Here is a 20,498-nt window from a genome sequence, read left to right as displayed (position 1 = left end):
CCTTGAACCCTTGTAATTTATTTGATCAACTTTCCTTCTGACGATGCTGTCTGTGTGGAGCGCTCAGTGGATCTGCGTTCGACTACTCCTATGCGCTCAAAATGTGGTCATAAATATTTTGTACTTGTAAATCAGTTTTGTATGTGCAAAAAGAATTTGTGTGTTCTGTTCTGTTTTTTTTGCTGGTTCTTCAAATGTTCAATAAAAACATGTATGCTAATTCATAACGAAGAAAGCTTTGTAATGAAGACTGTCATTTCAAAACACTGCCCCCCCACCCCGCGGTCCGCAGCGCTGTTGAAAAGGCTGTGGAAGTCCCTGTATTAAACACGTAGACCTGTGACATAAAAATCACCAAACTCTGACGACCACAGACTGTTTTCCTTCGTGGTGATGAAGGAAAACGCTGGGCTGGCATGTAAATGGGCATTTATTCCCTTCAAGGACCTGCAGTTCAAAAAAAGCGCCCCTCGACAGCCAAACCCATCTGTTCTCTGATTGGATTGTTACATTTGTGATTGACATGACATTGACCAATCAGATGATAGGAAGAAAAATAGGGTCAAAATTCGTACTTGTAACTTGCAGGGGTTTTTTTGCTAAGTCCACACACAAATTCTTTTTACACACACAAAACTGATTTACAAGTACAAAATATTTATGACCACATTTTGAGCCCACAGGTTATTTACATTATTATGTAAATAACAATAACTTAAAGCAAAAATTGGGAAACGTAAAGTCCGAAGTCTTTATATTAACGGCCATCAGTCAAACAATATTGTTTGCTCTGGGCAGTGGTGGTCCTAGCCTGTTTGGCGCCCCGGGCGAACACTCCCTCTGGAAGACTGGAACCCACCCCCCCCCCACCCCCCCAACATACACACACACACACACACACACATAAAACATATTAAGGATTGTACATTAACATAAAGCTGTTGTCGGAATTCACCAGAGAAACACACACACATATGAAGAGAGAGAGAGTGCATTGTATGCAAACAGCCATCATAATTCTTCATACAATGAGAACAGGACGAATCAACAATTGACACTGACTAATTAATATTAACATCTGTAACATAATGTATTGTTCAGAGTTTACAATACAACTTTATTTGTATAGCACATTTAAAAGAGCAGTGGTACACCAAAGTGCTTTACGATAAAAAGGAAAATTAAGACAATAAATAAAAGACTATTAACAAAGTACCACATATGTCATCAGGTTAAGGACACTAATTATACAACAATAAAAGGGAATATAAGAACAAAGTTACTAAGAACAGATATAGCTAAAAGATAAAGTACATAAATAAGAAATGGAACCAAATATAAAACAGGGACACTAACTAGATGGAAAAGCTATGTAGAATAAATGAGTTTTTAAACAGGATTTAAAAGATAAAACGGAGTCTGACGCACGGATAGCGATGGGAAGGTTGTTCCACAGATTCGGTGCAACCAGGGCAAAAGCACGGTCACCCCTCGATTTAAGTCTAGATCTAGGCTGAGCCAGGAGTGATTGGGCTGAAGACCTGAGGGCTCGCCCAGGGACATATAGACTAAGAAGATCGACAAGATAACGAGGGGCTGAATTATTTATAATTTTAAAGGTGAGCAACAATATTTTAAATTCAATGCGATATTTTATGGGTAGCCAATGCAACTCAATAAGAACTGAGGTGATAGAGGCATGCTTTCTAGTGCCAGTCAGGAGGCGAGCCGCAGCATCCTGGACAAGCTGAAGTCTGTGAAGGAGAGCGGAGTGAAGACCAAAGTAGAGGGAGTTACAGTAATCCAATCGAGAAGTCACAAAAGCATGAATGAGCTTTTCAAGATCTTTATGAGGGACATAGTGCTTAGCCTTGGCAATAAGGCGCAGTTGGTAGAAGCTAGATTTGATTACTGAAGACACTTGTTTGTTAAATTTGAAAGACCTGTCCAGCAGAACCCCTAGGTCACTAACTGAGTCAGAGAAAGAAGTGGCAAAGGAACCAAAGGTATCAGCTGGTAGGCCCCTAGGGATATGGTTGCCAAACACCACAATCTCCATTTTCTTTTCGTTCAGGATAAGGGAGTTGTCTGAAAGCCATTCTCTGACTTCTCTCATGCACTCGAGGAAGCAGTGCAACGAAGGAGCAATGTCGTCATCATCTAATTGAAAATAAATCTGTATATCATCGGCATAGAGGTGATAAGAAATGTTATATTTTTCAAAGATTAGTCTGTTACTGTTGCTATTTTTACCATTTCTTCTTGGAGCAACTGTAACCCACATTATTTCCTCAGGGATTAATAAAGTATTCTGACTCTGATTGTTTCAGCATGACCTGCCATTATTCAGTGACACATCTGCTTACCTGCATCTTTTGCTCGTTTCTCCTCCTGATGGCTTTGAACTGTTTTTGTCCATCTTGGTTTTCATTTTGCCCTCCAGTATGAACACAAGTCCCCCAACCCGAGGATCACCACAACATAACCTAACACACAGTTCACAGATTCACTTTGTCTAAGGTTTATTTCTGGGATTTCACACAACCCAGGATTCAAATCATGAATACATGATGGGCTTGGATTTACAACATTATGAATGAAATGTGCTCTATTTGGAAGCAGCTGGCCCCGCCCCTTTCGACGGGTTGTGTGTGAGACTTTAAATCATCAAACTGTAAATTTTAAATTGTTATTGATCCTTTACCCCGAGTCCTAAAGTGTAGATTTATTTTCTTACTCTTCTTATACATACTGTTTGTTTACTTGCACTGCTGTAACTGGAGCCTCGTCGTCTCGTCTCTCTATATGCTGGACTGTCTGTAGCGGAGATGACAATAAAGTTTACTTTGACTTCAGCAGCGCGCAGGCGCACCGAGGGCTCTGTATCATGATGTCTGGTGTTTTCGTGTTTGTTGGTTTGTTTTTATGTTGTTTTATTTTGTGAGTTGGTTATTAGATGCTGCTCCAGCCAGAGACTCCCCGCCGCCCCGCCCTCTCCTCCCTGTGCCGCCAGCAGCAGGCGCAGCTCGCAAACGGAGGGCGCCCTTACTCCCAGCAAAGGGGCGACAGAAAACCGATCGGTGCCTGTGACATCCCCAAAATGCGCTGGCTGATGTCGGGGCAGCATGAGTACGAGCATTTATTTATTTTTTGGCGAGGCCCGTGATGCCGCCCCCCGACACGATGCCGCACCGGGCAACCGCCCGTGTCGCCCGTATCTAAAACCTCTACTGGCTCTGGGTCTAAACAGAGCGCGTTGTGTGTGACGTCTTCTTTTGCGCACGCGGCCGCTTTGAGCGTTCACACTAGAGCGCGTTTGCTGTCGCATTTTATTTGTAGTGTGAACGAGCAGACAAAAAAATCGGATTTGATCAAAAAATCGGAATTGAGCATCAAGACCTGCAGAGTGAACGTAGCCGCAGTTTGCTGAGTTTGCTGAGTTTGGATATTTTATGGGAAAATATTCTTGACATGATGAAAATAATATTCGTTACAGCAGAAGCGGTGTCTGCTTTACAAATTACTTCAGATGATTAAATTAACCTTGTTTTATTGTGTCTGTGCTCTCTTTTTATGACAACCGTTCTTCCTGAGTTACTTCTATGCTCTTTGTATATACGAAATTATATAAATGATACAGAAAACCAACAGTATAATTTATTGTGTCAAATTATGAATAAATAAAGGGTATTTTATTTTGAAGTGCCGCTGAGGAGACCGGAAGCATTGGTACGCCGGATCCACAACAAACATGGCGGACGGTAGGTTGATTGTTAGCCATTGATGGCGTTTTTCGTTGTAATTCGGGTTCTTTGCTCCGTGATTCCGGTTGATTTCGTTGTTTAATGGTCGCTTTGAATCTCAGCAGGTCGGTTTCCGCTTCAGGAGAAGTTAATTTGGCAGAAAAGAAGCGTTAATGCGGGGCTAAGCTAGCCCGCCTGCAGCGCGGCGCAGGCTCGGTGCCGATAACGGAGACAGCCCGGGAGAAACGAGCTGAGCCGCTCTTTGCTCCACTGGCTTCCTCCTGGAAACAAAGACGTTCAGAGATTTTCCTTCGACGGCGTTAATTCCGCAAACAGACTTGAAGATGTTCCGTTTAAAGTTCATCTACGCCAAACTCCATTCAGAAAATGTCCATTTCTGCGACTCTTCACTTCTCTGTATTTAAACGGGTGTATTTTTGCACCTGTTTGTTATTCCTGAGCTTTTTTATCAATCCGCCGGGGTCAGCATCGATACAGTTATAGATGTGAGTTAGTTTGTGCCAAACTTAATGGAAAAATCAGCCACTTTAGGCTCGTCTATCTGGCAGCACAGAGGGGAAACCATTTGTGTGGAGCTGAAATGGTTAAACCAGTCACGTGTTAATTGAATTTGACCACCTATGAATCAAATACAAGCAGGACTGATAAATGAATCCTTGGGGTGCTCATGGTGTCTCTGTGCAGCAGCTGCACGCACAGTTTTCAGCAGCTCTTCTTTGTGTTTCAGATCACACAGAGGTGGAGCAGTCCATGGAGGGACACACACCTGTGAGTAACACACACACACACAAACACACACGTGTGACCTGTTTCTCTGATCAAAGTGTTTAAAATCCTCCTACAGGTTTCTGAAAACCCACACGCAGAGTATGGCCTGACAGACAACATCCAGGTAAAACACGCACAGACACACACAGCCCTGTGCTTGATGTGAAGCCTGCCGCAAACTCCCAGCATGCTTTTCTGCTGCTCCTCAGAGGACGGTGGAGAACGAGAAGGCGAGCGCAGAGAAGATGTCGAAGCAGAAAGTGGACCTGCAGGCGCTGCCGACCCGGGCGTACCTGGACCAGACGGTGGTCCCGATCCTGCTGCAGGGGCTGTCGGTGCTCGCCAAGGACAGGTACACACACACACAGAGTTGGCAGCTTGCGACCAATCAGAAACATGGACATGTCTACCTGCAGCAGAACCGGAGTGAGCTGCTGTGTTAATAACATTTATTCATACAGACTGACGTACTATTAGCCTGCTGCACGAGTACAGATGGGCGGGGCTATAAGTGTTTCAAGAGCTCAGGAAGTGCGGAGCAAAGTTTGGAGTTGCTTCCTGGATCAGCGCTCCGGTGTAGAAGAAACAAACGCCTCGCTGGATTCTGAAATTTCAAACCATGTCCTCCCAAACAAGAGCAGGAGAGGTCTATTAACACATTGTGAGTGAAGAAGAAACACCCAGTGCATCATGGGAATCCCCAGCAGCCTACACCTATTGCAGCATAACTACGGAAGCAGATCCTCAGCAGTAGGGATAGTTTGTAATTCTGTGCTGGGCGACAGCTTCGGTGCTTCTTGTTTAATGGCGCTCTGATCGGCGGCGGCAGCGTGGTCGACGTGTTTGCCGTGTTGAACCTCGTCCATGTGTTTTCCACTCAGACTCCCAGAAGTGCTTCCGTGCGCCGCTGTGACCTGCAGTCTGCGCGAGCTCGTCCTGTCGTCTCATTCAGGAAATATTTACTCGTTAAAATTCATGTGTTGAACTTTCTGGTCTCACTCTGCCTAAAATGCCTCCGCTGAAGGTTTGTTTCCTCTTTCAGACCGCCGAACCCCATCGAGTACCTGGCTGCGTTCCTGCTGAAGAACAAATCCCAGTTTGAGGAGAGAAATTGAAGAGCCTCATTGGTCGAAGCCCGTTTCTGTTTGTTTTCTTTTTTTAATTAAAAATAAAGGATGTGAAAAACATACTGTCCTCTGGGCTTTTATTCTGAAAGGCTGATTTTGCTCTGTGCTACTAGTGAAAAGTTCTTTCAAACTTAGAGAAAAATTTGTTAAATGGGGTAAAAAAGATGAATAAAAACCTCATGAAGAGCGAGGAGGGGACGTAAGATCACAGCAGTTTGAGGAAAATGCTTTCAAGAATTTGTAACTTTAATTTGTACGTTTAAAAACAGAATTATTTTCAAATATGAGATTTAACTGTTCTGAGATTTAAATATGAATGTTCTGGATGTTTGAGGGGGAAATGGGTGCGAACATTTGTTTAATGCAGTTTCCAGACAAATAATCTGGAACTAAATGGAAGCTTTAAAAGACGAAATCAGTTTGACAAGAAAAATAATTTTTATTGTAAGAATGATAACACTGAATACACGACAGGAAACCAAAATCAGGAGCCAAACAAGGCTAACAAACCAGATTATAATAAACTTTATTGCACAAAAACAAAGAACTGGAACATTTAAGACCCGCCCAGGTAGTGTTGAAGCTACAGCAGATTATTAAACATGGAATCATCCAGAAAGCACCTGCTCTGTCTCTGTACGGCGTCCCGCCAGGCCCAAAATTCAGTGTTTCTGTTTGCGTTCAGAAAACACATTAAAAAGAAAACGGCTAAAATAAATATATTAAAGTTATAATTAGTCAGTTAAAAAAGAGAAAATTTTGTTTTCAGTTTGAAAATCTGAGCAGTGCTGCCACAAACGCACAATCATCCAGCTGTATGCTTCCTGTCTGCACAGCAAGTGGGAAACTGTGAGAACACTTTGTGCACGCCATCGGCTCCTAACAAGACGTTCACAGTAACCATGAGCTTGTTCAGCTCAGGCTGCTCTGAACACCCAGTGTCTCTGTTTTTTTACACTCTGGATCTGGATGATGTCACTGAGAGGGGAGAAACCCAACGCACTTGTTTACGAGAGCAGCCAATCAGAAAAGAGCCAGCGTAAACACCTGAAACGGCTCGTTTCAGACAGGCTGGCTGCACTGAGGTGCGGTGTCAGGTAAAGAAGGATGATTACGAACTGGGAATCATGCAAAGCTGCTGTGGGAGAATCAAAACACGGAGCTAGAAACGAGCAGAAGAGTTCCAGCTTCATTAACAGCAGCCTAATTATGTCAGCGTTACTGTTTCCAGCTGTGCTCACGGCTCTTCACTCGATTGTCCAATGAAAAGTAAAGTAAAGTGTGCGTGTTAGTCCCCATAGGGAAATAGTTCCTCTGCATTTAACCCATTCACCCAGTGAAGCAGTGGGCAGCCGCCAGTGCAGCGCCCGTGGAGCAGCGTGTAGGGACGGTACCTTGCTCAGGGGTACCTCAGGGTAGCCGTTCAGTGGAGTCGAACCCCCGACCTTCCGATCATGGGGCCACCACTCTACCTACTGAGCTATCCCTGCCTGTATGAAAGGTCAGAATAGACCCACGTGTGACCTCTGACACTGAAGCTGCAGGCATCTGTGACGCTGCGAGCGCGGCTGCAGCTGTTAATGATGAATTCGTTCTATGTTCAGGTTTATAATGTTTATAAATGTTTCAGTGAGGCAGCATCGCTGACGTACGCAGCCCCAACGACTCAAATACAAAGACAGGAAACCCAGTTTGCACTTTTATTTTTTAACCTTTTTTCCCTTCTCGATCAAAATTTAAATCCCGTCTTTTGTTTCATTCCCAGTTTTGTCGCTCTTGAAAACGAGACCTCGTGTCTCCTTTAGGTTTACCTGCTTAATTAAAGATGAAATAACAAAATAATAAGAATAACAAACATGCTTCTGGATAAAAGCGTGTCAGCAGGAAATACCCAATCACAGCGCTCAGCAGCTGCTTCAGACTCCTCCCACTTCACTTTTTAGATTCGGCCTCTCAGGGTTTCAGGTCATGGCCCTGAAGCGCTTCACTCAAAGTGAGCTCATCCCTCAAGTAAGTTTCATTAGGTCACATGAACCAATCAGACATCCCACCTGTTTCCTGAAGTTAGAGCGATGAGCTTAAATTAAGTGAAGAATGACGGGAACGTCAGCCAATCACAGAAAGTGGTGGTGACATCACCATCACGGCTTCAGCAACACGACAGAGACTACAGACAGGGTTTAAATATCAGTCAGCAGGTGACGTAGAAACAACCTGAGCAGAAACAACCAGGTAACAGCCACGCCCACCTTCCACACACTCTTACATCAGTTCCTGTGGTCTGAGGACGAGCGCAGGAAACAATCTTTGTGCGTTGCATCAACAAAAGGCAGCAGTCCAGCGAGATAACGAAGAGGGGGGTGAGGTGGGCGGAGCTTTGTCTCAGATGTAAAACTGGTGAGCGGCCAGGTTGTCCATGAAGGGCTGAACCAGGAAGTCCGTGGAGAAGTAGAAGATGAGGCCGAAGGTGATGGAGATGGGCAGCGCCGGCAGAGCCTTCTTAAAGATGGCCAGCAGCAGCAGAGTGAGGCACAGACCCTGAGACACAGGTGAGACAGAGGCACAGGTGAGACAGAGGCACAGGTGAGACAGAGGCACAGGTGAGCACAGGTGCACAGGTGAGCACAGGTGCAGGTTTAAGTGAGGGAGTCCTGCCTGCCTGACGAGGGCCTGCGCAGCTCATACGATTAGTTTTACATGTTTGACGTCGGCTCCTGTTGATCTCAGGTGGAAACGTTTTACTTTTCATGTTTCATTAAACTCACCTAAGTGTGATCGAGTATGGTGTGATGACAGAGGGCAGACAGGCTGTAACTCAGAGCTGTGAGGCGGGGCCGGGACACGCCGCCGTGGTGGATGAGCGCAGTTGTGTCAGCGCGGGATTGATCTTTTTTAGAGACATCGAGATCCTTCAATGCTGTGATCTCGAAGGATCAGTCTCGACTGATTGAACTGGTTGTAAGTGAGAACCAGTGCATTCAGGTCCTGGGTTGTGTGCGCCCCTCGCCCGCCCATCGCCCTGGTTACCTGTTTTCTGTCCTGTCTGCGGCTGTGGTCGGCGTGGTTTCATCTAAAAAACTGTCTCAGTAAATATGGTTACGGTCGGTGTGTGCTGTTACTCTGACCCAGCTCAGGTGTATCCTGTCACCTGACCCTCCTCACAGCCCCGCCTCCCCCGACCTCGGCTTCCTACTGTAAATGCGTTTAAATGCAAGTCTGTCCAAAACACAGAACATGCCAAAGTTTTGTTGCGTCACTTGTGACGTTTCTCTTACTAAATCAAAGTTAAGACTCTGAAGTTGAATCTAACGTCTGCGCACAAAGGATATTTTAACGTGTCCTCTTTGTGGCCACGAAGCTGTAATTCCTGCGCCAGCCCGAGCCCACGCCTGGCATCGTGGACGGGCGACGTCAGATTCTTGGTACACCTGATCCGGGTTGGTGTGACTGTAGACGCTGAGTTTGTTGTGGCGTAGATATCAGGGAGTCAAACGTAAAACTTACGATAAGAATGGCAACGAAGCAGGCGAGCGTCGTGTTCCAGTCGCCCCCGGTCGCTGCGGCTTTTCCAACCAGAACGCTGTAGAAGATGAAATCGCCGAGGCCTAGCTTCACGCCTCCTGCACACACAACAGAGACGCGTCAGAGAATTGCAGACGCCATTAACCTCGGACACCTGAGCGACGGCGGACTCACTGTCCTCCTCCATCTCGTCCTCTGGAAGCAACCTGGAGTGTCTGCTGGGAGGCTCCGCCCTTCCGTCGCTTTGCTCCACCTCCTCATCTGAAAAACAAAATGGCGTCCGAGCAGCAGTATTAGCTTTGTGGACGAACACACAAATGTGGAGATGTTATGGGCGCGATACCTGACCTGGTTCAGAGCGCTGAGTCTCATTGGGGCTCGCCATCCCCACCGTCCACACCATGGCGGCTGAACACAGAACAAAATGAAAGGTGATGTCATCGGGCTGCGGTTTTAGATTCGACCCGAGGATCGTGATCGCCTCAGGACGTAAGAGCGCTGCAGCGGCTCAACGTCAGAGTCTGAATCTGGTTTCATTATAGCGGAAGTTATCGTGTGACGGCAGCGTCACGGCCAGGAAGCCCTCATGAACTTGCGCTTCACGACGGGAACGTCTAAACAGCTGATTTACGAGTTTCTTATTAGCAAAGATCGAAAGGTTCCAGGAAGTGCTTCCCAAAAACCAACTTTCTGTTTCTGAGTTTCCCTTCGAGCTCGTCTCTGAGGCGCTTCCTCTGGGCGCTCCGAGACCTCAGAGCTGCAGACGGGAGGTCAGCAGAAGAAGACCTCGAAAGTTTGACCTTTAGTCGCATGTTCCTGAAACCTTCAGATTCCTCTTATAACGATCGGAGGAGGAAACAATCACAAACATTAGATAAACTGCAGAGCTGTTATTGATCGAGAACAGCTGCTGGAAGCACTCACAGGAGTAGATGAGGGCGGGGAAGATGGGCTCGTTACGCTCCTGAGCCGTTTCCACCAACATCCTGAGAGGACCTTTAGGACTGAGGACGGCCACCAGGTCTGCAACAGCACAAACAACCTGAGCAAAGCATGATGGGAAAACAGAGCAGCACCGCCGCTTGGAGCCGCCAGGGAGCTCTCCACGACCCCCGCCCCCAGGTCTGAAGCCTCCACTCACCGTAGACGGAAATGGCACCCAGGATGACCCAGGCCGACCACTCGGGCAGGTATTTGATGAAGACGAGGGCCATGAGGGCGCTGATAAGGATCAGGTAGGCCTGCTGCAGCTGGAGCGGGCCCTTCCAGTGGATGCAGATCATCCCCACCGCCCCGAAGTTCCAGATGATCACGCCCACCGTCGGGTAGTCCATCGCCAGGTTGTACGTCCTAAACACCTCCCTGGAAATCGGAAAAAGCAACACGAGCGTTGAGACGCTCCGTGACAAACGTTCTGCATCACGCTGTGGCGGCAGTATCCAATCACAGGACTCACCCCAGGTACATGAAGCTGAACCAGAAGAGCAGCATGAGGGAGGACAGGATGAGCCAGCCGTGGATGAACTGAACAAACACATCAAAGTGTCACTTCCTGTACTCGAATGCAACGCTAGTCTAGCATGCAGACGGAGTAAGCGATGGTGGGTCAATCAGTAACACGACAAGCAGCAACGCTCGGCGAGCTCACTACATCATCAAGTGTTTTACGGCGCGCATCATTTCCTGATATGGATGTCAGCGGGATGAACGTTCTTTCAAAGTGCGTTACAAACGTTTCACCAGCAGTGGGGGGAGGAGGAGTTTTCTGGGGGGGGTCGGCTTTCCGTTCCCACTAAAAACAGGCTGCATGACATCACATGTGACATCACAGCACGTCTGCACTCAGCAGAAACCTCGGACGTCTCCTTCATCTACGTGAGCAACAGGAGAGGCGGGTGAATATGAGGAGGAGGAGGAGCTCACCTTGTAGCAGCGATACTTGTACAGGACGACCAGGAAGATGGTCATGACCACGATGACGCTGATCATGATGATGGTGTTCAGGACGGAGTTGAGGAGGCGGCGGCCAACGGAGGAGGTGTTCTCCGTGAACGGCGTGTAGATCCTGCGGAGAAAAACATCACAGTTAGCTGACAGGGGAGGAGGTGGCGGCGTGTGGCGGCAGGAGCGAGGACCTACAGCTGCTGGTCCGTCTTCTCCATGTAGAAGCTCACAGACTTGATGGTGGCAACCACGACGACCATGCATAGGGTGACGGGGATGAAGAGCATGATGACGTGCTTGGCGCCATACTTAAGCGGCTCTTCTTCCTCAGCTTCCACCTCCGGATCTGACCCGCCGCCGTCTGCAGCGGCCGCCCCCGGCCTCCTGCTTATCCCCGCCTGCACCAACAGAGGGCAACACATGGCGTCAGCGCAGCGGGACACGTGGGAATGAAACACTGGAGAGACTCAGTGAACGGAAACTGACCTTTAACCTTTTGGTTGGAGTGCCATTGGGGGGCGTGAGGTCTGAGTCCGGTATGTAGGAGGGGAGCGCGGGAGACTCGGACCGGACCAAGGCCGACCTTTCGTTGTAGATGTCTTCATCGCTGTCGGAGGCGTTCATGGCGTTCTGACTCTGCAACAACAGGAAACAGCACAAATCATCTGACAGGGCGAAAAACCGACGCAGGAACGCGATGACGGTCCACGATGACGGTCCACGATGACGGTCCACGCCTGCATCTGGTCCCTTTCTGACAAACCCGCCTACGCTTTTTAAAAAAACTTTTATAACCAGCAGCTGAGACCTGCAGTTCCTCTGGCGTCCAGCAGGGGCAGCACTGTCATCCCCACAGACTTTGGTCTCTGTAGGTGATTTCCTGTGGGGCACCTGCACCTGACGAAGCTGTTTAAATCGCAAGCTTAAAGTTTGCATTACTGGGGGCGTGGCCTGTTTGATGACAGGTGGCTGTAGCCGTCTGTCCCTCTATGGACTCGTGTCCATCGGAGCGTCCTCAGCTCGACTACACCGTCTCCAACCTTCTTCAAACCTTCGGTACCGCTCGTCTCCACCCGTGGATGGTGGAGCCCGGGATTCTAACCACCACCTGTCTCTGTCCTCGCACATGTCCACCCCACCTGTCACCTGTACTTCCGAGAGCCCCTCACATTAAACGTGAGTTCGTTTTTTCTCCTCCGCTGATGAATTCACGGCATTACCGGATCTGTCCGCTTCAAACCAGACCGGCTTCGGTGCGACTGACTGCGGCACAAAGTGCGCCTTTTCCGCTGTGACTGCGCTTTAACGGGCGGCTCTGTCCGCACACGGAAGCCATCGGAGCGATCGGTGATCGATAACAGCCAGAAAAAGCGAGTTTACCTGGATCACAGCGGAGACACCACAGCAAACACCGATCAGAAGACCCGGAAGAAGGCAGTCAGCTGACCCGCACAGCACGTGACCTGCCGCTACGTCACAGTATAGTTTATTGGCGGTTGTCAAAGAGCAAAGTGGTGCGTTACCGGAGTGTGTCAACAACAAAATCAAATAAATTCAAACCAAACAAACGCGTCTGTGTTAAAAACATGCTCTGATCACTTGCTCCAGTTCACTTTCATATCTGACCAGCTTCCAGCATCAGATTTCTGGTCGTTTCTTTTCTCTGTTGCAGTCACGCTTTCCTGTTCGGTGTTTTCCGATATAACGGTCTGCTCTCTGCTCTTCCTGTGCTTCTCATTTCTCCTCCTTTCCTCTGGATGTTGTAAAACCACGGCGCACTGCCTTTGCCGCCTTTCTTTCACTTTGTGCCGTCTTCTACTCTCCGTCCTGCTAACACTGACAATCCACTGAAAGTCTCTTTTTGCTTCCTTTGCTCCCCTATCTGCTGCTTCGTTTCCCTTAACTCCAGGATGTGTTGTTCAAGTTACTTGAAAAAAGTAATCAGTAACTAATTACTGATTACTTCTTTTCAAAAGTAATTAATTACTTACTTTTTAAAAACACGATTTACAACCTGAAGAGGTGATAAAGTGATAGATCTTTCAGCCCAATTCTACTTTTTCTACATAATCATCATACAAAATGTAATCAAATGGAAAAGTCTCTTTTTAAAACTTGTTTTATTAGTTTTAATCTTTTAACTTTATGCATCAAGCAAACATTTAATTATATGCAACATTCTCTGACTGGAAGAAATTAGTTTAACATTTAAACCTATTTTCTGCACATTCCAGCACATAAAATAAAATATTTGTGTTTACACTCAGTCTTTCAAATAGATGCAAGTAAAACACAGCAGAAAATAAATAAAGTCAAAGACTCAGCGGTCCTGTTGCTCTATTTTCACCTGTAAAGCAGGAGTGGGGTAGGCGGAGGGTTACCCTGGTGCAGGTGTGCCGCGGTCAGTGGAAGAATCCGCGAGTTTCTCTGTGAATGTCACATTACGTAGCTACTCGGTGCTTGTTTAGGGTTTTTTCGCTGTAAAAAGAAGTTTTCTTCCCACGCACAACGAACACTAATGTTTTTGTCACTTTTTATGGAATCAAACTCAAAGACATTAAAATATCACAAATATTCATGTTTTCACAGCTTTCTTGTTGAGACAGGAACAAACTTTCTGTTTCTGTCCTGAGAGTGGACAGCTTACATTTACAGATGTGGAGTTTGATCGATGAGGGAAAAGCACGAGAGTCTTTCTCACTAAAGTCAGTAAAACCAAATAACACGTTTTGGTACAAAAGTACAGATTCTGATCAGATGCTGTCAGAGATGAAACTAACGATATGTTTCCATAAAACCCGAGTAAAGGCAAATGTTTCTGTATCGCTCTTCTGTTTTTGAAGGAAGCTTTAAGGAGACTCTGTCAGGACAGGGCGGGGCATGGACAGGTGTGGGGATACTGGGATGTTACACCTGTAAGGAACGCTGAGTAATTATACAATGAGCCTGTGTTATTGAATAGTTGACTTACAAGAAGAATACCATCATTAAACCAGTTTTCATAAAAGAGCGATTTGATTTGTAAAGAATGTTACAAGATGTTCCAAATGTAACATATTTGTGAGCAAATGTTGAGCTTTGTTATAGGTGTGTGGTGCAGAGAGGAAGGACTGGCAAATTAACAAAATCCAAGAAACTCCAAATGAAGCCAAAAAAGACACAAAGCGTTTCAAGCAGGATAAAAAAGCTAAAGAGAAAATGGTAAATGGCCTGCATTTGTATAGCGCTTTACATATCCAGTCATCCACCCATTCACACACTGGTGATGGCAGCTACATTGTAGCCACAGCCACCCTGGGGCGCACTGACAGAGGCGAGGCTGCCGGACACTGGCGCCACCGGGCCCTCTGACCACCACCAGTAGGCAACGGGTGAAGTGTCTTGCCCAAGGACACAACGACCGAGACTGTTCAAGCCGGGGCTCGAACCCGCAACCTTATGATTACAAGGCGAACTCCCAACTCTTGAGCGCTCAAGGTGTTCATAACACAGACACACTGAGGGAGATACTGGTGGAGGATACACGAGGAAAGGCTGAGTTTTGGACTCAGATCATTAAAATGAGACTACGCCCGACCTCCTGCTGTACCGTGTTCAGCCAGGACGAGTTTCTACGTTGTGATGTGACTCCCTTCGCTTCCTCAACACTGAGCTCCATCATTTGTTTTTAGCAGTGAACATGATGAACATGGATGGACCTGAAATGCAGGTGTGACCGAAGTGCAGACTTTAACTGTTTAGTAATCACAGACGTTTTTAGTGCACGGTCTCAATTTTCAGAGGCTCTGAAATAACAGGACAAACTCACATCATTTAAACACGACTGTCTTTCATACTTGGATCAAAACTGTGTCTGCAGCACGTTAAGCTGCTGGTTGTGGTCTGAGATCACTGATGCTGACAGTGCTGTGGAAACCAGTCTGCCCACAGCAGGTCTCATTAGTGTTAACAGGGTGCTGGAATAATCCAACAGGAAAATCCAGGCGAGCGCTCACTGAAGTCGGACTCTACAGATATTTATGACTCTAAAAATAAATATCTCTTGTATGCAGGGCTCTAGACTAACTTTTTGCCATGGGTGTACCGGTACGCCTAACTTTAAAAAGTTAGGCGTACCGGCACAAAAGTTAGGCGCACACAAATTTTATAATAATTGATATAATATAATGTGTTTTTCTGGATACACTGTGCTTTTTCAGCATTCAAAGATTGATGACACCGTGTCAGAGCACTGGCTATGAATTTCAGAAGGATCAGGCCTTAACAGAAAAGTTAGCAATAGTTCTTTTCCTATTACAGCTACATCCACTTCTGTCGTGCCTAGGCTGCTCACTAGGGCTGGGTATCATCACTGATTCCTCATCCCCCAGTATAAACAAAGCATACGGAGGGAAGACGTGACCAAGAGGGAGGTAAAACGGTGGACTGCCCAATCAGAAGCTACGCTACAGGACGCACTCAACGACGTAGACTGGGACATGTTCAGAGCATGCGCAGTCGACATCAACGAGTTTACGGAAGTAGCAGTATGCTTCGTCAATATGCTAGCGGAGGAGATTATCCCCACTGCGAGAGTCACCACATTCCCAAACCAGAAACCGTGGATGGACAGATCGATCCGCACTGCAGTAAACGCCAGGACCGCCTCCTACAACGCGGGTCTCGCCACTGGCGATATGAGCGCCTACAAAGCGGCCTCATACGGCGTGCGGCGCGCGGTGAGAGATGCCAAACGCCGGTACCGGGAACGTGTGGAGTCCCGCTTCCACCAGGGCGACACACGGAGTATGTGGCACGGACTACGCACCATTACGGACTACAAAGCCAGGGACACTGCGCCGATCAACGCCGACTCTGCATTCACCAACGAGCTGAATCGGTTCTACGCCCGTTTCGAGGTTAGCCAGGCGGCTAATGCTATCTACCGCCTGACTACCGAGGACAGTGACGTCATCAGCGAGAGACCGGTGACCAGCATCGCGGAGCATGACGTCCGAGCGGCACTGAGGAGAGTGAACACAAGGAAAGCGGCGGGGCCAGACGGCATCACCGGCCGTCTGCTGCGCTGCTGTGCTGACCAGCTAGCAGGTGTGTTCACTTACATCTTCAACGAGTCCCTGGCGAAGTCTGTGGTCCCCACATGCTTCAAAAGATCCACCATCATCCCTGTGCCCAAGAACAGCAAACCCTCATCCCTGAACGATTACCGGCCAGTTGCACTGACCTCGGTAGTAATGAAGGTGTTTGAGAGGCTGCTGAAGAACATCATCTCCTCCTCCATCCCAGACACCACAGATCCGCTGCAGTTCGCCTACAGATCCAACAGATCCACAGAGGATGCCATCGCCCACGTCCTACACACCACTCTCAGCCACGTGGACAAGAAACAGGGTAACTATGTGCGAATGCTGTTTGTTGATTACAGTTCAGCGTTTAACACAATAGTGCCCTGCAGACTGTTCACAAAGCTGAGGGATCTGGGACTTAACAGCCGTCTGTGTGCATGGGTGTTGGACTTCCTCACTGGCAGAACTCAGGTGGTGAGGGTGGGCAGGTGCTTCTCCAACAGCATCACCACCAACACAGGAGCACCTCAGGGATGTGTCCTCTCGCCACTGCTCTACTCCCTCTACACTTCAGACTGTGTGGCCACCCACGGCTCCAACACCATTGTGAAGTTTGCTGACGACACAGTGGTGTTGGGTGCCATCTCCAACAACGATGAGGCGGCCTACATGGATGAAGTGAAGAATCTGGCATCGTGGTGCCAGGACAACCACCTCCAGCTGAACGTCAGCAAGACCAAGGAGCTGGTGGTGGACTTCAGAAGGGGTCAGCACAGAGACTACAAGCCCATCATCATCAATGGAGCTCCAGTGGAGAGGGTGCAGTCCTTCAAGTATCTTGGTGTCCACATCTCCTCAGACCTGACATGGGCTGCCCACATTCAGGTCCAGACCAAAAAGGCTAGGCAGCGCCTGTATCACCTACGACAACTGAGGAAGTTCAGGGTCTCTCCAAAGATCCTCAGGATTTTCTATACAGGCGCTGTGGAGAGCATCCTCACACAGAACATGACATCGTGGTTTGGGAACAGCTGTGTGAAGGACCAAAAAGCTCTCCAGAGAGTGATCCGTACAGCAGAACGCTGCTGCAGGATTGCTCTCCCCCCGCTTCAGGACACCTACACCAGGAGATGCCGGACTAGAGCAGATACTGAAGGACCCGTCCCATCCTGGCAACAAACTGTTCCAACTTCTGCAATCTGGTAGAAGGTTCCGCATCTTCTGGGCAAGGACAGAGAGACTCAAGAGGAGCTTCTATCCCCAAGCCATCCGTGCCCTAAACACACACACCCGCCCTCTCACATCATCTATAATTGACTGAGACAGGACTCTTCCAGACACTAAACCAAGGCACAATGTACATTTCAATTCCTTTAATTTTAAATATGTTTATATTGTCTATCCTGTAAAATAGTCAGATGTCTATTCATATTAATGTACAGAATTCACCTGCTTGCTGCTACTACTGCACATTCACCCAGTGTATATACTATATGTATGTGTATGTATATATATATATATATATATATATATATATATATATTAGGGGTGCAACGATATTCGTATCGATATTGAACCGTTCGATACAGTGCTTTCGGTTCGGTACGCATATGTATCGAACAATACTAAATTTTTAATTTATTTTATCAACTTTCCTTCTGACGATGCTGTCTGTGTTGAGCGTTCAGTGAATCTGGTTCGACTACTCCGCCTAGGCTCGACAGTGCAGCCTAGGCGGAGTAGTCGAACGCAGATTCACTGAACGCTCAACACAGACAGCATCGTCAGAAGGAAGAGCGCAGGGCACCTCCCCCACCCTCATTCAGATCTGGCGTTTGGAATTATTTTGGTTTTCATGTGACGTATGACCCTGAAGGTAAGCGAGTCATGGACTAAAGTAAAACAGTATGTTTGCCATGCAATGCTCAATTACATGGGTGTGAACTAGTGTGTTAGCGCAGTTAGCTCGTTAACGTGTTGGCCGTCTAGTCCCATGCACGGGGCGATCGGCGGTAGCTCGTTAACGGAGATTTGCCGTGTTGTGGCGTTAAGGTCATTTCAACGAGATTAACCTGAAAGCACTAGTGGGAACACAACGAATATGACTGCACATTTACACCGACATCATCCTAGTGCAAAGACAAGTGGAAGCAGAAAAAAAACAAGCAAGCATGCTACTAACTTTAGCCGAGTCATTTAGACAGCTGTTAGCACATGATTCTCCTTATGTGTTTAATATGCTGCTGAGAATATAGCCCAGAAGAAGCGGATAGTATAGCTTTTATTTTGGAAAGAGACATTTCTCTGTAATAAACTCTCTTTTCCAAAGATGAGTGATTCCTCAATCAGATACAGGGCTCGCAATATCGCTAGCCCGACGTCCCGGAGCTAGCGATTTTTTCAGTTGGGCTACCAAAATCTATCTCTTCCCTGCCCGTCGGGCTATTGTAGGAAAAATATATGTCAATGCTTTTGCATTCTTTCAGAAATGTAGCTGGGTAATTATGTCATTGGCATCGGTGAGCCACTGTCAATATGTGACATATTGAAGTCGCGTTTGAATTTGCGCTTGTTTTTTTGCTTTCACTTTGCAATCGCGTGAACTGTGTATAGAGAGCGACAGCACTGATCTGTGAGTGATGATAATTTGTGCACCAATTCCTCTGACATCGTCTTATTAATCGTTAGCTTACTATGCAAACATGACAAGTGAAATCTCCCGCAGCAAGCTTAAACATGTGAGAGGTTGATCGTGCAGAGAATCGCTGAGCTTATGTGAGTCCGTGTGTAAAAGTAGCAGGATATATATTTTAGTTCTGCTGAGCCAAATAAGACAGGTCAGGGTGAAGAAGTGACAGCCAAAGAAAAGCTTACCACAAAACGGAGAAGTTATGACAAATCAGACTATAAGGCAAAAAGAAAGTGCAGCTTTATGGTTTCATGGACAAAAGAATTTCTGTGGCTGCAATATGACGAGCTAAATAACCAGGGGTGCACATAAGTGGTCCGCAGGTGCGCATTCGCTGTCAAAATAAAAAACACGCACAAGGGTTAGGGTTAAATTTAAAAACTGTACTTTTGAGTTAAAATATATATTTATAATTTTAATAAATGACAAATTAAAAAGGCATGAACATTTTTTTTGTATCGAAAAAATATCGAACCGTGACACCAAAGTATCGAACCGAACCGTGAATTTTGTGTATCGTTGCACCCCTAATACATATATATATATATATATATATATATATATATATATATATATATATATATATATATATATATATATATATATGTATATATATATATATATATATATATATAAAATGTTCTTCCTCTACACCCCCCCCCCCCCCCCCCTCAATTTTTGCACATGTCGAGGAGCGTGTCAGGCTACATTTCACTGTGTGTTATACTTGTATAACTATGCATGTGACAAATAAAGAACCTTGAACCTTGAACCCTTGAACCTTGAACCCCGATTTCTATAATCCATTCGATTCCGGTTTTCAAAGTCCCGATTCGATTCAACTTAGCCTCAGACAGTCAGAAATATTATAATTCTGATCATTTATCAGTAATGACTTCATCAGAATTGTGAACATCACAGCAGATGCCTTTGTGTGAAAGTAACTGAGAATAAAACAGAAAAACATGAAGGAGATTTTCCTGGTCTGGCTTTTTATAGCAGAAAACCTTAAAAATATTCTGCAATGTTCTGCATATAAAGTTTAAATTTCTTCAGTATTGAACAACAGAAAAAACAGGCTTTCTTGTCCGAGGTCATTTAAGTGAAAAAGAAAAAGACAGCAGCCACAGCGCTGTGAACAACGGTAGACTGGTGGGTAATAAGCGAATGAATAATACAGAAAACAGAGATTGGAGACGGAAACTGTTCTTGAACTACAGAGAGAGAGAGATAGAGAGAGCTAGCTGTGCATGAAGTGTGATTTTAATAGTCGTGGAAGCAAAACAGCAAAATTCATGACGACATTGATCAAATGTGAAGCGCAGTTTGCTGCTTCTTTTGCTGCTGGCTCGGTGAATTTTGGTTGGAGAGACAAAACCTGCAGCTCAGAATCAGCGCAAAAAGACGTAATCACAGCGCGGACCGGACGCATCAGGATCGCTGAGCTCCGACAGCGTGTCCGTCTGCGGGCCGTCGGGTGAGAAAGCCGAGAAAGACAAAGCTGATTCTGATGCGTCGGTCTGTGTTTACGTCTTTGTGTGGAGTCCGTGTACCTGCTCTCATTTGCTGTTTGGTTGTTGTTGAAATGGTTTTGTGAGCTTTAATCTGAGAATCTGGC

General features: G+C 46.6%; 2 protein-coding genes across 2 annotated transcripts; one reads left to right on the top strand and one right to left on the bottom strand.

Annotated features, from left to right (window-relative positions):
* The first annotated feature begins 3,687 nt into the window (after nt 1-3,687).
* dpy30 (dpy-30 histone methyltransferase complex regulatory subunit) lies at nt 3,688-5,719 on the top strand. The gene is made up of 5 exons (XM_085278274.1): nt 3,688-3,761; nt 4,492-4,532; nt 4,609-4,656; nt 4,742-4,884; nt 5,575-5,719. Exons 1-5 carry the CDS (start codon nt 3,752-3,754, stop codon nt 5,645-5,647), a joined length of 315 nt encoding a protein of 104 aa, XP_085134400.1. The 5' UTR covers nt 3,688-3,751; the 3' UTR covers nt 5,648-5,719.
* A 359-nt stretch (nt 5,720-6,078) lies between these two features.
* psen2 (presenilin 2) lies at nt 6,079-12,765 on the bottom strand. The gene is made up of 11 exons (XM_085278273.1): nt 12,506-12,765; nt 11,612-11,761; nt 11,321-11,523; nt 11,105-11,246; nt 10,638-10,705; nt 10,323-10,543; nt 10,106-10,204; nt 9,530-9,589; nt 9,356-9,442; nt 9,164-9,279; nt 6,079-8,197 (listed from the first exon to the last, which is right to left on the bottom strand). The coding sequence occupies exons 2-11, from the start codon at nt 11,747-11,749 to the stop codon at nt 8,042-8,044; spliced, it is 1,290 nt and encodes a 429-aa protein (XP_085134399.1). The 5' UTR covers nt 11,750-11,761; nt 12,506-12,765; the 3' UTR covers nt 6,079-8,041.
* Nucleotides 12,766-20,498: the final 7,733 nt, after the last annotated feature.

The sequence above is a fragment of the Mchenga conophoros genome, linkage group LG6, assembly GCF_057382185.1.
Source record: "Mchenga conophoros isolate Kocher_MC1m ecotype Shallow Benthic linkage group LG6, M_conophoros_male_GT1.1, whole genome shotgun sequence".
Taxonomy (NCBI): Eukaryota; Metazoa; Chordata; class Actinopteri; order Cichliformes; family Cichlidae; genus Mchenga; species Mchenga conophoros.
Note: the sequence above shows the minus strand (reverse complement) of the source record. Positions and strands in the feature narration are given on the sequence as shown.